The sequence below is a fragment of the Egretta garzetta genome, unplaced genomic scaffold (assembly GCF_000687185.1).
Source record: "Egretta garzetta isolate BGI_Z169 unplaced genomic scaffold, ASM68718v1 scaffold56, whole genome shotgun sequence".
Classification (NCBI taxonomy): Eukaryota; Metazoa; Chordata; class Aves; order Pelecaniformes; family Ardeidae; genus Egretta; species Egretta garzetta.
In genome coordinates this window covers 10,203,095-10,218,108 of record NW_009260182.1, presented here as the reverse complement: position 1 = coordinate 10,218,108, position 15,014 = coordinate 10,203,095, and the positions used below count along the sequence as shown (strand labels likewise).

The 15,014-nt window shown below is 43.9% G+C and overlaps 2 protein-coding genes across 3 annotated transcripts in view; one reads left to right on the top strand and one right to left on the bottom strand.

Annotated features, from left to right (window-relative positions):
* ANKRD22 (ankyrin repeat domain 22) overlaps positions 1 to 3,182 on the top strand; it is an 11,202-nt gene extending 8,020 nt beyond the window's left edge. For both annotated transcript variants that reach the window (XM_009642065.2, XM_035897363.1), the window contains 4 exons: positions 309 to 416; positions 752 to 829; positions 1,693 to 1,791; positions 2,565 to 3,182. In XM_009642065.2, coding sequence (XP_009640360.1) covers positions 309 to 416; positions 752 to 829; positions 1,693 to 1,791; positions 2,565 to 2,642 — 363 coding nt within the window. In that variant the 3' untranslated portion in view covers positions 2,643 to 3,182. The remainder of the gene's footprint in view (positions 1 to 308; positions 417 to 751; positions 830 to 1,692; positions 1,792 to 2,564) is intronic.
* A 1,669-nt stretch (positions 3,183 to 4,851) lies between these two features.
* Positions 4,852 to 15,008, bottom strand: LOC104129152 (lysosomal acid lipase/cholesteryl ester hydrolase). The gene is given in 10 exon segments (XM_009642064.2): positions 4,852 to 5,085; positions 6,091 to 6,159; positions 7,949 to 8,020; positions 9,419 to 9,559; positions 10,138 to 10,274; positions 11,588 to 11,697; positions 12,299 to 12,497; positions 13,562 to 13,582; positions 13,585 to 13,654; positions 14,974 to 15,008. Coding segments are annotated over 10 exon segments (1,062 nt in total). The 5' UTR covers positions 14,983 to 15,008.
* Positions 15,009 to 15,014: the final 6 nt, after the last annotated feature.

Here is a 15,014-nt window from a genome sequence, read left to right as displayed (position 1 = left end):
TATCCTCCCCTTCTCTCTTCCCCTCTGCAGCCATGTCCAAGTTTGCAGACATGCACATGGAATCCTTTGGATCCTGCACCCTTCTTGCACGTGTAGCCCAATTTCCATGAGCCTGGATGTGTTAAATGTGCTTCTACTTGAAGGAAGCAAATGCATATGTCTGTTTCTGCTTGAAAATCAGAGAATTATTTCTAGTAGATAACCTAAAAGAAAGCTGGTGAAATATAGAATGGTCTACTATTGCCAATATTAGACAAATATAATCAGATCACTGAATCTGGTACTAATCAGAGTTATTCTGTGTTTAGAAAGACCGCACATGTCTGCATTATGCTGTGAGAAAACGGTTTACCTTCCTTGACTATGTGCTCATCATAATCCTCATGCCAGTCATGCTTATTGGATACCTTCTCATGGTGAGTCTGGATGAAAGCAGGAAAGCCCCTGTACCTTTCCCTTTCCCCTTGCCACCTTTCTCATGGCAGTATTTCGGGCCAGGAATCTGTATAGATATGGACCGCTGTTTTTAAACCAAGGACTGATGGAGAGAAGCAGAAAAAGCAGGGATTTTGTTGTGAATATAGCTAGTGAAGGAACAGAATTGTATCGCTGCATCAGCCTGGCATTTGCAGAAGCTAGACAGTCTTTTTTTTTTTTTTTTTTTGGAAAAAACCCTAGTATTTAGCCAAAATCTACTTAGTACTATATGCAGATGAACTTACTGTGTTACACCTTCCCTTGCACCAAACAGGTCTCAAAGACTAAACAGAATGAAAACCTGATCAAGATGTTGCTTAGAGCTGGAGTGGATGTTAACGCTACAGACTTTGTAAGTGGGTTTGAACAAATGCAAATGTGGTTTGTATGCATACTAAACTAACATAACATAAACGTGATATAAACATAACATTACTAAAACCAGGCTTGAGAATCTTCTAGCAATGCAGTCCTGCTTTCAGCGTAGGATCAGGGACTAAACTGGCTGTGATGTAGCAGGAGGATTCAGTGACACTTAGGCAACAGTTTTGAGATGTACACAGAAATAATTCTCCACTGAACAACTAATTCTTCCTTTCTGACCAATGCCCTCTTAAGAGAATCCAGACAAGCTGGGCTGAGATACTTACGTACTAAACACCAGATCCTATAAAGATTCTAGTGGCATGAGGGTTTGAGTTTATCACCAATTTTGAGTTCTTGGACCGGAGCAGATTTGTGGGCAAAGGTTGTGGCCACAGCGCTAGACGCTGTGTCTTCTCTTGATCTTCAGAGTGTGCTGATCTGCCACGTGTGGAGTTGTGTAGCCACTGGCCTACTTGGGTGTGGTAAAGAGCTCCTCTCCTCTAAGGTATAAAAGAAGAACTCTCACTTTTAGCAGCACCATATAAAACACTGAAGTGTGAGCCGTATTGCTTAAGACATAGTTGTTGAGATCAAGATCAGTGGAATTTCCTGTAACTACTAAGGAATTATTGGCTTCCTGATAAAGGTAACAGATCTGTTTTAGCAGCTGCCTCCTGGGGGAGGAATGATTTTTTTGTTCCTGTTGCTTTTATAAGAATGTACTTGTTTTACTGTGTAGTGTAAAGTAACGGGGATGGTATGTGTCTTTGGCATTCGGCTGTCGTGCTTGCCTAAGGTCTACTAAAAAAGTAATAGAACTAAAATTCATCTGCTTCTGTTTCCCTTCAGTCTGGTAGCACAGCCCTTCACTATGCTTGTGAAATGAAAAACCAGGCAGTCATTCCTCTACTGCTTGGAGCTCACGCAGACACGTCTATAAAGAATCAGGTAAGAAGGTGAAGCTGATAACTGTTTCCTGATCATGATGGTGAATCAGTATGCTATAGGCCTTAGCTGGTGTGCAGCAGCTTAAAAAAAGGGTGCACAGCTTTCTGGCAGCAGGCTTCTTTGCTGTGTGGTATAAAGCAACGTTTGCTCCATTGCCTTTGTTGGCAAGAGCAACTTCTAAATCCAAACCCTTCACTGCTGGATTTCTACCAGTAAGCACTGCCTGCATGTCCACTGGACTGGCAGATCTCTTAGCTGTCTTTATGGTACCTCTTCTTAACTCAGAGCTGCTCTACAGTTGTTCCTAAGGCGCAGGCTGCAGGGGAGCGGTAAGAGCCTTCCTAGGTGTTTTGTGCACCACTGGACACCGTTCTTCTGAGGGGGACTAAGTCAAGCTGCTTCTGTCATCACAAAAGCTCAAATGTTGTCCAGATAAATATTGACTTGGGAGTAGCTGCATTACTGAGTTGAGGTGAGCAATGTATTGCCCGCATTGCTCTTGAAACCAGCTCTTAGCTTAGCTCTGCACTGACTTTGGACATTAGCCCCAGAAACAGTGGAAGGGCTGTCGCTACCAGAGGGGAGGACTCTCCCCCTGGCGTCGGCGAGAGAAGTGTTAGACCCAGCAGGTTCTGAAGCCTTTGTTTTAGAGCAAGGATGTGACAGTGGAACTTATGCAGGAGAGCATTGCATCTGGCTGGCAAATTCAGGAAAGCTCGCTGTACTTGACCCATATCCATTATATTGCAATGTATTTCATCTGTTTCTTTCAGAATGGGGAGACTCCCTTAGATATAGCAAGAAGACTGCAGTTCCACAACATTGAAAGCATGCTAAGGAGATCTTCCTAGTCATCAAGGACTCTTGAACATGCAGAAAATTACCTCATCAGGGAATCCATCTTGCACAGCAGCAGGAGTCCTGCAGAGGGTCAAGGGCTGTTACTTGATAAAGACTTGGTCCAAATCCACCCATTCCTTGCTGCAGACTTTGACTATTTTGTGTGAGGCTTGTCAGTACCCCAAGGGCACGTGGGCTGAAAGGAGTTAATTTGATTTTAGTAAGCCGTGAATGGTTACAATAGCATTCAAAATACTGCCCTTCCCATCTGCTTCCCCAGTTTTATTACTGGATTTGCTTGTGGGCTTTGAAAGCTAGCTATAACATGTCTGGAAGCCTAAACATTGAACAAGATGGTTGGCAGCCAATGCAAGAATAAAATATCCTTCAGAGTGTGTGTTACTTGTGCCATAGGGGATACACTTGACAACTGAACACTGTGCCACAGCAGTTTATGCAAAGCCTGGTACCCTTCCTCTTTGTATTTGTCTTCCTGCAATAGGAGTGACTGGGAAAATAGATGTCTCAGCTTAGCAATTCCTCCTTCCATCCCTGCCAAAAGTTTCACACACACCTTAATTCTCACCATATTGCTACAAGGGAAGGATTATCTTCTCTTCTTTCTCATATAAGAAACAGCAAAAAGATTCAATGAGTTGCTGGAGACCACAAAGCAAGCCAATTCCTTGGTCACTTTAATGCATTAATAAGTTGATAATAAAAGCTGAAAATATGTTTGGTGCACTAGAGAAACAGGTCTCTTGACTACCTTTCCAATATAAACAGTGTGCTAAAGAAAAAAAATCAATAAATGAAATGCTGTTGATGGGAACCACATGTATCCTTCCTGCGGGACTGGATAAGATAGCACGCTTTTCAGAGTGGCGTGTGCAGCAGGGGATGCATATACCAAAATAATAATAAATTCATGAGTCTTCTCTTGCATAGGTGAAGGCAGAAGAAAACCTGCAGTGGTAAGCAATGCATTAATGTGGCCTGGTGCTTTGTGATTTAATAATGCAGCAATAAAGGGGAATCTCCTTTCAAATGCTGCACTCTCTTGCTTTCTTTGTCTAATGGTTCTTCATTTTTGTTGATAGTTTTGGCCATTTCCTCTAAGCTGTCGTAAGTTCAGAAGACAGATGCCATGATCAGCACTGCTAAGAGCTGCTGGACTAGGTGCATGGACAAGCTAGTGTATTTTTCCTGTGTTGCAGAACATGGTATCTTTTTCGGTGTGACTATTCTATTGAAAGGTGACTCCAACTACAAAGGGTCTTGGTTGGGCAATATGAGCTTGAGGCCCCACCCAGAAACACCCTGGGAAAGAAAGCTACCCTGTCTGAGTCTGTAATAATGAATCTGGGGACAGACATTCTTACCTACCAGATCAACTTGCAGGTGAGTAGATGTGAGGCACTTACCTGAATAATGAAGGTGCTCTTTCTTTGGGCTAACAGCCGGAAAGGGAAAAGAGCTGACTGCTTTCCCACACTGTAGAAACGGCTTGAACAAAGAATGGTCAAGACACAGAGTTATGTAAAAGTCAAAGCTGACAGCTCAGAGAGCTTGCAAGACCTTCATTGCCAGTGTCAAGAATAATTTGTGGGGTGGAAGCTGTATTGCTTGGAGTGCAGCTTGTCTGACAGGTCTGTATCTCCTCATTCCTCAGCTGCCATCCATGGTCTTTGAAGTTGGGGTATTTTAAGAGTGTGAACAAACCTTTGGGTGATGTGAGGGGATGGAGGGCAAGGGAATACTTCTATGAGTTTTTCTGAGGTTGGATTCCTTGATGTTTGGAAGTCATATATTGCCTGCTTTGTTTCTTGTATCTGAAAATGTCTTGGTTCTGTTGACACTGTCGGTAAATGGGGAGGGGGAGAAAAAAAAGCCAAGTTCTCTGTCAAGTGGATAAATGATTTAATTTAAACAAAGGTCAGTTGTACTTCAACAGACAAATGAGCAAATCCCACTTTTGGGTCTTCATGGGAAGACACAAATACCTATACACCTCAAACTTCTCAGGAATACAGCAGTCAAAGTAACACCATGGAAAACCTCAAACAGAGGAAAGCAAGAAACAACAAAGTGCAGATAAATGCCTATACTCATATCCATTATGTGCGTCTGTGTGTTTACCTCTTCCCCAGGCATCACCTGTATTGCCAAATGGAAATTTTGGAGGGGTTTACTGAGTGAATTAACACTCTGCATGTGGTTTCACAAGTATTTTGTTATTAGTTCAATGATTTTCCAATACGCTTTCTCAGTTGCATCAAGGCCCCAGATGAAATCAAGATGTCCCCAAGCAGGAAAATGCTCATGGTAAATGAGGTTGGTAATCCGAGGCAGTAGCATTGCCAAATCTTTTGGATCTGCAAATTTGTCAAGTCCGCCGCTCCAAACAGCAGTTGGTATTCTTATCTTCTCGATCTTGTACGCAGGAGGAAAAGACTGTAAGGAAGGGAGGAGACCTGAGTGAGTGCTCTTGTATCAGAAGCTGTGCTTAGAGCGGGCACCCTGTGCAAGCATCGCTCCTTCCCTCCTGCGCTCTCTCCAATAAAACAGTAAGGATCGAGGCCGCCCGCTTAGTGTCTGTTTCCCCAGCGCCGCTCCCTGCCCGCCGTGGAAGGGAACGATCCGTCCTGTTCCTGTGTCTTTCTGCAACGCGTGGCTAAGAGCTGTCCTGCAGTTTGACACCTGCTCGTGCCCTTTGGCGGTGGGGATTTGGAAAGAGCAGTGTCTGTGCTTATCGGGCAAGGACTGTGGACCTTATTCATGTGTATATTTAGAGTGGGAAGATCTTTAAGTTTTGTTGGGGCGTGAGTGCAACTGTTGGTACCAGTTGTTACGCTTGGAACTTCAGTGGCAAGGAAATACTTTGTCCATTTATAATTTCACTCTAGAAAATTTCTGAGTGCATGGGTAGAAGTGACTGATTATATCTCTGGAGCCCTTCTGTCTGTGAAAAGCAGCCTGCCCTGGTACAGCACAGGACACTGCAAGGCAAATGGCATGGTTAAAGGTGAAGTAATTGTCAGCCAATTGGAGAGGTCACTGTAGCTGTGAGATCATTTTCTCACTTAACTAAAAGGCAGACCTTGAGGATTTTGAGGAGGTGAAGAGCTCCATATTCATCCAGTCCTAGGACATGTGTGTAGCTCTCAGACTTTTGGGAATGATGGGTAAATTGACGTGTCATTGGACACATCCCTGTATCTGTGGGGGAGGGAAAATGAGCTTCTGCCAGCTGTCTGCAAGGATGTGTCTGTGCCTCGGCTCTGAATAGACTTTTCCACCCATGAGTATTAGGTTCAGGTGAAACATTCTCTCCAACCACTCTCTACGACCACTCTCTCCCTCTTTCCATAGCAGTCAAGGTGCTAAAAGCTGAATTGTTCTGTTCTTAGTTTTGCCAGGACCCAGGGATGAGTTCTCAGGGAACCCATATTGCCTTACCTGGTTGTATTTCTTCATGTTTTCCTTAGAGCCGAAGTCGTAAGCTTGAAATCGGTCTGTATGTGTTAGCTGTTAAAAGAAGAGATGAAATGGAAGCATTGAGAGGCCAAGCAGCAGAGTGCAGGAGGCATTTTCCTGCCCGTGACTGAAGCCAAGGCGCAGGCAGGGGCTGTGAGTTCCTCCCACCCCTTCCCCTGGCTTCATTGCCTTTCCTCTCGATAACTTTCTCTCCAGATCCTCAGCCGCCACCCTTGCTATGTTTTGTTCTTAGAATTTTGCTTGTCTGCCTTAGTCCCTATTCATGCTGCAGGGTTGGGTTCAGTTGTCACATGGAAAGAGGACCTGAATGTTTGGAACGTGTCAGGGCTATTGCTAGTCTAGTGTGGTACAAGATCTCTTCTTACACATCTTGTCTTTTGTGTGTCAGTTTTGTCTGGTCCGCTCACAGTAGCGGTGACATTTCCAGAGGCCCCATACTCACAAGAGTTTGGATATACACAAGTTGTGCTCTGACAGCAGTTTTGAGGTTGAACATTAGACACAGGACATTTGCCTTCTTGAGTCTGTGTTGTCTAAAAGATGTGATATATGCCCTGCAGCACTGTTGAGTGAAGAGTTAAGTACACATCTGTTTGGGGGTTTTTCTTTGGGTTGTGGTTTTGTTTTGGTTTGGGGTTTTTTTGTAATTTTATTTTTATTTTATTCTTTGCACAAACCTGAGAAGTAATTTCATTTGTGAGTGTTGTATGTAATGCAGGATGAGAGAAAGTGTCTGTCAATTTAGAAAACCTTGACTTCAAGGCTTCAAGTAGCTGGAAATGTGCTAGAAATCCGCTTGCTGTATTGCCTTTGCTGTTTTCTTCTATCCTGATGTATCTGTGTTTGCTTTGTAGCCACTTTGTTATAGGCTGTAAAGCCACGGGCTGTAAATGGTTTGCCCCCATTTCCTGGCTCTGGGTAGGTGTATCTTACAGGACTGACTGCTGGGAAATTTTGTGAGGGGTGTCCTCAGGACCATGCCTATATTCTAGACAATATCAAGTGTTTGCAGAAATGGGGGGTCTGCCCATAGCATATACGCAGATGTATCCTGGCTCAGCAGGTACACCTGGACACATGCGGTGAGGTTTCATGGCTGCAGCTGTCTTGCCCTGGTCTGATTCAGACCATGAGCAGAACAAGCTCAGATCTGCCAGCGCGTAAATAGAAACCCACCTTCTGAGAACTGGGAGCCAGGATCTGGGCAGTGGTGAGAGTGACTAAAAAGGACTTGGAAAAACCTGGTTGATGTGAACATTCCTGTAGAGCAATGTTGTCATGTACTGGAGTAGTCTAAGGCAATTCCCCAATTTGCCGCTGTGCCAGCAGAAAGGTTTGTGTGATTAACTGGCTTTGGGAGGTGATCCAGGCTGCAATTACCCTCTGGGAGAAAAGCTTTAACCTGGATCACTTCTTTGTCTCGCTCATCCCCGGGCCGCTCAAGTTTCCGCTGCCCTCCTACCGCCTGCCAAGCGCCCAGACCGTGCTCACGTTCCCTTCTGCAGCTTTCAAGGCAAATGACTTCATAAATAAAGCTGAAGGCTGGAAGCCGTTAGAGGCCAACACGCAGAGAGGCCCGATGTGCCCTGGGGAAAGCGCGGTGCCTGATAGCAAAGGGGCAATTGAGGTAATTGCCTGGTGAGCCCTGGGAAACAGCGCTCCCTCGGTGGCAGGTGTTCCTGGCACCCCACGTGAGAAGATGTGATGAGCCATTTCCCAGATCCACCGCCTCTGGAATTCCCTGGAGGCTGTTGGCTGCCTAAAAAGCAGTGGCAAAAAAAGCAGTGGCAAGAGTTTGTACATCAGTAGGCCGTTGTACCTGATGCCAGTGAAGAATGTTCTGTACTGATGTTCCAGCGGGGGAATGTCCTACGTATGTATCTATTCGACTCTGGAGAGAAAGCACAAGTGTTATAAAGGCTGTGAAGGACCTGAGCAACATCCTGCTGCTGTGTTAAACCCCATTTTAACAGGTCATTCTTCAAATATCAGACAGAAAAATGAGAAGCAGGGTTAGGAATAGCTGGCTAATAGGATGCATCTGCATGCTTTCTCCATGAAAGCGAGTCTGTTCCATGAAGACTGTACTACTGTGGTATCCTGTGGTTCAGCAATAGTAGGGAAAAACCTTCCAGTCCTTTCAAAGTAGATTCCTCACCTCACACCAAACCCCCATGCATGTCTAAGTCTTTTGAAGAGTTGTTTTTCTCTTCACTTTACTGCTAGTGCTAAAGAAGCCAGCTTATAGTTCTGTTAAGGAGATGTTCCAATTCCAGCTCCCCAGATTCCTCCTCAGACTTGTTATCTTGCCCTGAGAAGCACATTAGTGACTTAACCCAAGTCAGGAAAGATCCTTAATGGTTTAGCTCTGTAATTCAAAAGGGCTGTAATGCCTTTAATTGCTTTTGCATTGAACTCTTGATTCTCAGAGCTTTCCCCTATGTGCTTTTAGAAGTGGTTATAGATGGAGAAAAAAATGGGCCCCGTCATTACAGACATTGCGGTAATAAACATTACACAGGCCAGCTTCTGCATACTTTGGCCACTGTAAAGGGGATTTAAGACACACTACAGTGTCCACATGTTGGCAAGCATAGGGACAACTCTCCTGTCTCCCCTGTCCCCTCTGAGTGCTGCACTGGTCTTTGTGAATCCCCCTGCAGGTTCGTTGCATTCCTCGGGCACAGTGCAAGGGCATTCTGCAGCTCTACATGTTATGGATTGAGCTGTTGAGCCCAGTTCTGAGGACAACAAAAATGGGAAAATGCCCTTTACAGTAGTTCTGTGGGACCAAGTTCTGGTGCAAGTAGTCTGAAAAGTGGGAAGAGAAAAGGAGCTTTTTCCTATCTTTTAATTACTCCAGTGTTCAGAGGGCCCTGGTGTCTACAGGCTAAGGAAGAAAACTGGGAACTGTATTACCAAGAAGAAGTCTGACCCTGTCATCCATTGGCTCTTTTAAAAAGAGCATCTGTGTATGACCAAAATCTGTCCAGTTTAGCCCCAAAAGAACGCACATCTATTGACACATGCAACATAGTTCCAGCCTGAATTCAGTCCTTTCTTTTGGGGGTTGGAATGTGCCCAGTTGTTGGTCCCATCCGTCACTGGCTCTACTCCTGCTTAGCAGGTTTGCACCACACAATGTCCTGGCATTCCCTCACTCTGCTGAGAACTATGTTGTGGTTTATGTATGCTTACATGTGTGACAGTTGCTAGATAAGGATAGACTGCACAAAGATATCTTCCAAAATCACCTTAGCTTTGAGTAGGTGTTCTTGCATATGCTTACCGTGTTCAGATTTTTTATGCTGCCTCCAGCTATGTAACAGAGTATACGGGCACACAACTTATCCAGGTTTGTACATATCTGTGTTGCAGGTCCTTTCAGAAATCCAATTTGGTGCATGGTTCCTTTGCAGCCAAATACTAACTGAGGGAAGAGAAAAGTGCAACACTTTTTTTCTTGTTACAGGAGCATTTTATGCAGGAAACTGTTGCTCATAGCCTAGTCTCCTAACTCAGTATGCAATGACTGCTGAAAGAACTTGCCCTCCCAGTACCCCTTAAAACACCTTCTTCCCCATAGTGCTTCACATATCCTTCCTTCTTTGTATTACTGGCACCAATCCTGGAGGAAGCCGCCCTTCCATTTCTAGTGTAGTGGCCTCAATGTTCACTCATTTCTGAAGTCCCAGAGATTGTCATGGCTGTTATTGCAGCTCTGGTTTAGTTCCTCCTGCATAAAGCCAGCAAAACATTCGTTAGCTGCAAGAGTCCCATGACAAGACAGAGTCTCACAAGTCTCCTACTTTACTGTGACCTGCTGCTACAAGCTCTGTGTCTCCAGTATTTTCCCCACAGATTTTGGGAACAGATTTTTCAAGAGCACTCGATTCATCCCAATCTCAGTATCAGCATGTCACCTGCTTGGGAACATTTGCCTCAGGTTAAGGGAACCCTGCAAAGATGAGTCAGGCATTGGGCCTCTTAGAAGGAAAAACTACATACCCTGAGCAGTGGTTCAGGAACATTTGTTATCTTAATCAGAGGGCTTGTAGCATGTGAGCATGTGGTTACTGGGCCCAGAGCACAGAATATTTTCACCCGTTTAGCCAGCTCAGGGTGGGTAGAAAATGCTATGAAGCCTGCAAACACAGAATAGACAGCCTGAGTTAGTGAAGACTTCTTCCACAGACAAAATAAATAAATGAGTAGTAGGTAGCAAACAAGAAGTGAGACTAGATTTGCAGCCTGTTGTCCATGTTTGTCTGTGCTGCATATTTTACCTAAGGTAAGTGTTGAAGTCCTGAAATTAATTTTATTCAGGAGGCAAAGTTCATTCTGAGCTTTAGAGACATTGCCTTTATCAGAACAGTTTTTGTAGGCAACATGTCAATGAGGTTTTTGAGATAAAATCAGTACCCTCTAAAGTTCAAAAAATTCTCATAAAAAAATAAGTTTTTCAGATTATAGTCTCTAAAGGTCTATGTATGTTTATGCTTCCATAAAATTGTAGAATAATTAGCTGAATATTGGGAGCTTTGAGTGTTTTCAACTGATTGTTTGCATCAAAGGCAACTGAAGAAAACCTGTGTGGTTAGAGGTTTTTGTCATGAGGGTCTCTGAATACTCTTATGACATGAAAAGAAAGAGAAGGTCTGGAGCTGCAATTATATATGTTTTTCCCACATTTCCTTCTCTTTTTTTCTGGGTCATTTACTAACAAACTGGCTCATTTCTATTCATGGATCCATTCATGGATCTCATGCAAAAACCATAAACATCAGGAACTTTCAGCTGATGCTAAAAGAAAGTTAGTTGTATTCAGAGGCCTTGCAGTGAGTTAATGCTAAATGCTGGCACCAAGAAAAAACAAGTTATTAATGTTTTTTCTTTCCTAATTTTCAGTCTCTGGCAATATGCTTTTAAACAGTAATGTGGCCCATTACAGCCACTCATGAGCTATGCTTTAAATTGTAAGATGGCCATTAAGTGACATAACTTAGTAATGTTCAGGTTCTTTTTCCTTGACTTCTGTTATTTGAAATTATGTATCGTATGTGCTATCTTACCTTTTTAGTTTTTTCTTACTGTTCACAAGGAAAATAATTGTATGTCTTAATGCAAAAGATGAATTTAAAAATTCTATTGCTGAGAATTTAAGAAAAATACCCAATGCCAGTACCTGAAGTACCCAGTAAACAACCACTTTTATGTCTCTAATTATTTAAAAAGTTGAACTACATTTGGATCTGCTATTAGGTTTCTTTGCTTATTAAGGGTAACCAAAGCTGGTTTTAGAATTTTTTATATTCTCCAAATCTCAGCTCAGAAGGCACTTATCAGTTTGCTAGCTCTCCACAAACAAGAAAAACAACTGAATCAATGGGGAGACTCACCTACTGATCAGATAGGAACATGAGAAGTTGTGAACCGCGCGTGAGTGTCTTGACATTACCTACTGTTGTGCCTTCAGAGTGACCAACGTAGTACACGTCCTTCTGCCCAGTTTTGTTCATGATGAAGTACAGCTCTGCTGGAATATCGTATTTACCCATTTCATCAAAGCTACGGGGGGAAACACAAAAAGCTAGCAGACCATTCGGCTGTCACAGTGTGAGTTACTGAATGTCAGTTTTGGTCATTGCACCAAGCAGGACCCCTTGGAAGACGAGGTTGGGCGCTCTGTCTGCATTCTTGCTTGAGTTGGGGAAGGGGGTAGAGGGATGCAGCTGGACTGCCAGGCTGCCTGATGCCTTGGGCTCCCTGTGAAGGAGGTGCCAGTTTTGTCTGTCAGCTGCAGCCCTTAGGGAACTGAATTTAAACAGTGCTTTCACTAGCAGGGGTTACAAAATGCATTTCTCTCTTGGTTGAATTCAGCTATGAAAAATCAGATTTCTAGACAAAGCTCCTTTGCCTGTTCCAGCTGAGGTTCTTGTTCTCCCTCTCCCAGTACTGTCTCACTTTTCCTCAGCATCCCGTTTCATTTCCCCATGTCTGAAATCTCTTCCCCGGCCAATGGTCCCAACTCTGAGTAGCACTGAGCATCCTTCTTCATCTGGTTCTTTACTCTCCTGTTCTGATGCTGGTTTAGGTAAAAACCATCAGGCTGAAGCTATCTAGTCCCCTTGGAGTTTCTGTCTTGAGTAATTCTCCCTCTACAGAGTACCTGAACTGCCAGAACGCTTTCTGGCTGGGATTAAGGGTCTTGTGTTTTAAAGACCAAGTGTTCCCTCGGCTGTTTCCCATCCAGACATCAAAGCCAGCATCTGCGAGGAGGAAGCCCAAGCTGTTGTTGGGCAGATTAGAAATCCAGTGGGTAGCATCTCCTAGAAAAGCATGCTGTAGGAAGACTACAGGCTTTTGCCCTGGAAAAGATGAAAGTATTCTTATATTGGAGCAGTAGTTAATGTGTATTTAAGATTGGAGTGCAGAGTTTAGTTTGTGAGAGGTTATAAATCTTTCCTTCTTCAAGAAGCTCCCAGGAGAATTACACATAGATATTGGTCTGAGAAACCTGAAGGATTTGTCCATGCAAGCAGGAACCATTTAATGACATTTCATAACCATTTCATGACAGGACTAGCAAAAAATGTAATGAGGAGGCCTGTTCTCACCTCTTCTTGCACTGGAAAGCTAACTTACAGGTCCCTATATTGAAATGTTCTACCCATAGCTGAAAACTGCTGAAGGCATAACAATGTATGGAGGACAAAGAATAATTCATCCAAAGAAGCATGTCTACCCTTAGGTCTATTCAGTAACCAACTGAGCAGGGCTGAGGCCCCTGATCTAGCTTTGGTTAACCTTACTTTGAGACTGAGGCTCGTTCAGATGATCTCCAAAGGAGGAGATCCAAATAGAAGAAGGCATCCAAAATAAATAAATAAATAATTATGCAACTCTAACAAAGAATAATAAACCAAGTAGCAGTATCCAGGGTACCTTGAATTCCAGGTAGAAATTTTTATTCCATTCAGAAAATGTGCTGAAACAGATGAAATGCATTTGCTTTTCATTGATGACCTGATTTATTATCACCTTCCTTAAGAATATCTCTGTCTTTCAGAAAGCTGGGAATTAATATTCAGAAGCCTAACCTGAGAGGCTTTGTTGTCAGGCTTCTATTTTAAATGTATATTACTTAGGATGTTAATGTAAAACCTCCCCAAATTCAGTCTACCAAATCCTCTCTCATCCCACATGATGGAACAAAAACTGGGATATGACAGAATTATTAGAAAACTCTGAAATAAGGACAGAGACACTGAATGTGTGGACTTCAGATGGATTCAGGCCACATTCCTGTCTAGGTACTCTTGCTGAGATGTAAATGTGTGGAACACGCCATTGCATGTGCAAAGGTGAAAGATGGGTGACCATGTAAGAGTTGAGTCTCAGACTTTCCTTATGTCCTATAACTGTGTCCCACCTGTATTTTGGCTGTTCCTCCCAGAATGTATCCATCCTCTGTGGTAACTTGATATTCCTCACTGGGGTATCCATGATATCTGATAATTTCACTCTGTGGGAAGCCAAGGGAGAGTTTATTAACATGCAAGTTGTCCTGTTTTGGAGGGTCACCGAGCTGAGCAGTGTGGATGTGGGCTGTTCTGTGATGGCAGCGCAAGGCCCCTGGCCACAGGGACCATGGCTCAGAATAAATATTACAGGTCTTGTAAAAACATGCATCAAAAGTCTTCAGACCTGCTTAGGTGGTAGTTGTCTGGTATTTGACCCCATGTGATGGGACAAAGCAGAACTGTATTGAGTGACTAACCTTTGGGGAGATAGTTCATCATGTTTTGCAAGGCTGATGCAGATCATACCTTTCTACAGATTAAATATGTAGCAGTATCTGTATAAGACAATGCCAAAAGCTGTGGGGCTTTGTTGCCAAAGTGTGATTAGGCAAGCCATGCATGCAAGGCAAACAAGGGTGGAGCTCTTGTCATTAAGGAGCTCTTGAGACCACCTACACCTAATTTTGCATGTACTGTGAGGAAATCTTTGGTGATTCAGAGCAAGGGGTCTTGGATTACTTTGTGTTGTGATAACCTGCTGTTTGAAGAAGGGTTTCAACCTCTCTTGCCACTGTACTGAGCAAACAGGTTGTTACAGAAGGGGAGGACTTTGCTTCCCTTGAGACTAGAAACCAGCCTTTGCCTCCACTGCAAAGGAATTCTCTCTGGCACCTTGGACTGTTTGGATAGGAGTATCAAAGTTCCTCCTAGGCTGGTGCTCCCTATCACAGTGCTGGAGGGATATTTGTCCTCTTGCCAGGATTGCAGTCTTCCCTTCTCTGTGCGGTAGCCCAAAACCCAATGTGGGTTGAGAAAGATGATTGCAAACAAGTGTTATGAGGCATGACCCAGCCTCGTGTTCATCATATATCTGTTGGGGTTCACCCTAAATGCAGGCAGCGAAAGTCTGTTGTTCAGTTTGGTACGGACTGGAGCATGTAGTCTGTGCTCTGGCCACAGTCCAGGGCTGAGTCCTGTTGCCGGGGTCAAAATGCAGTAGACTGGATCTCCAGTGCCCCTCAGGTGGTTTTGAGGAGTTGTCTGGAGCCAAAAGTAGCAGCCAGCACTCTCCATTGCAGCACTATGTGTCTGTCCTCATGCAATGTGCAAAAGTCACATCTGTCCCTGGCACGTTGAGAGCTGGCCCTCGTTGCAGCAGTGACTCTAATGCAGTCGTTTTGGAAAAGGCAGGTTGGGAAAATGGGAAATGTAGAAGGGGCCCTTCCTAGCCTCCTGACAGAGACTGTTAGTGATGGGGCAGTGGTAGTGGTACTTGGAGAGACGCCTTAGACAAAAACGGAGAGAAAGTGACCCAACTTACAACATTCATAAAGCATTCAGGGTTGGGAGTCTTCTTGTACT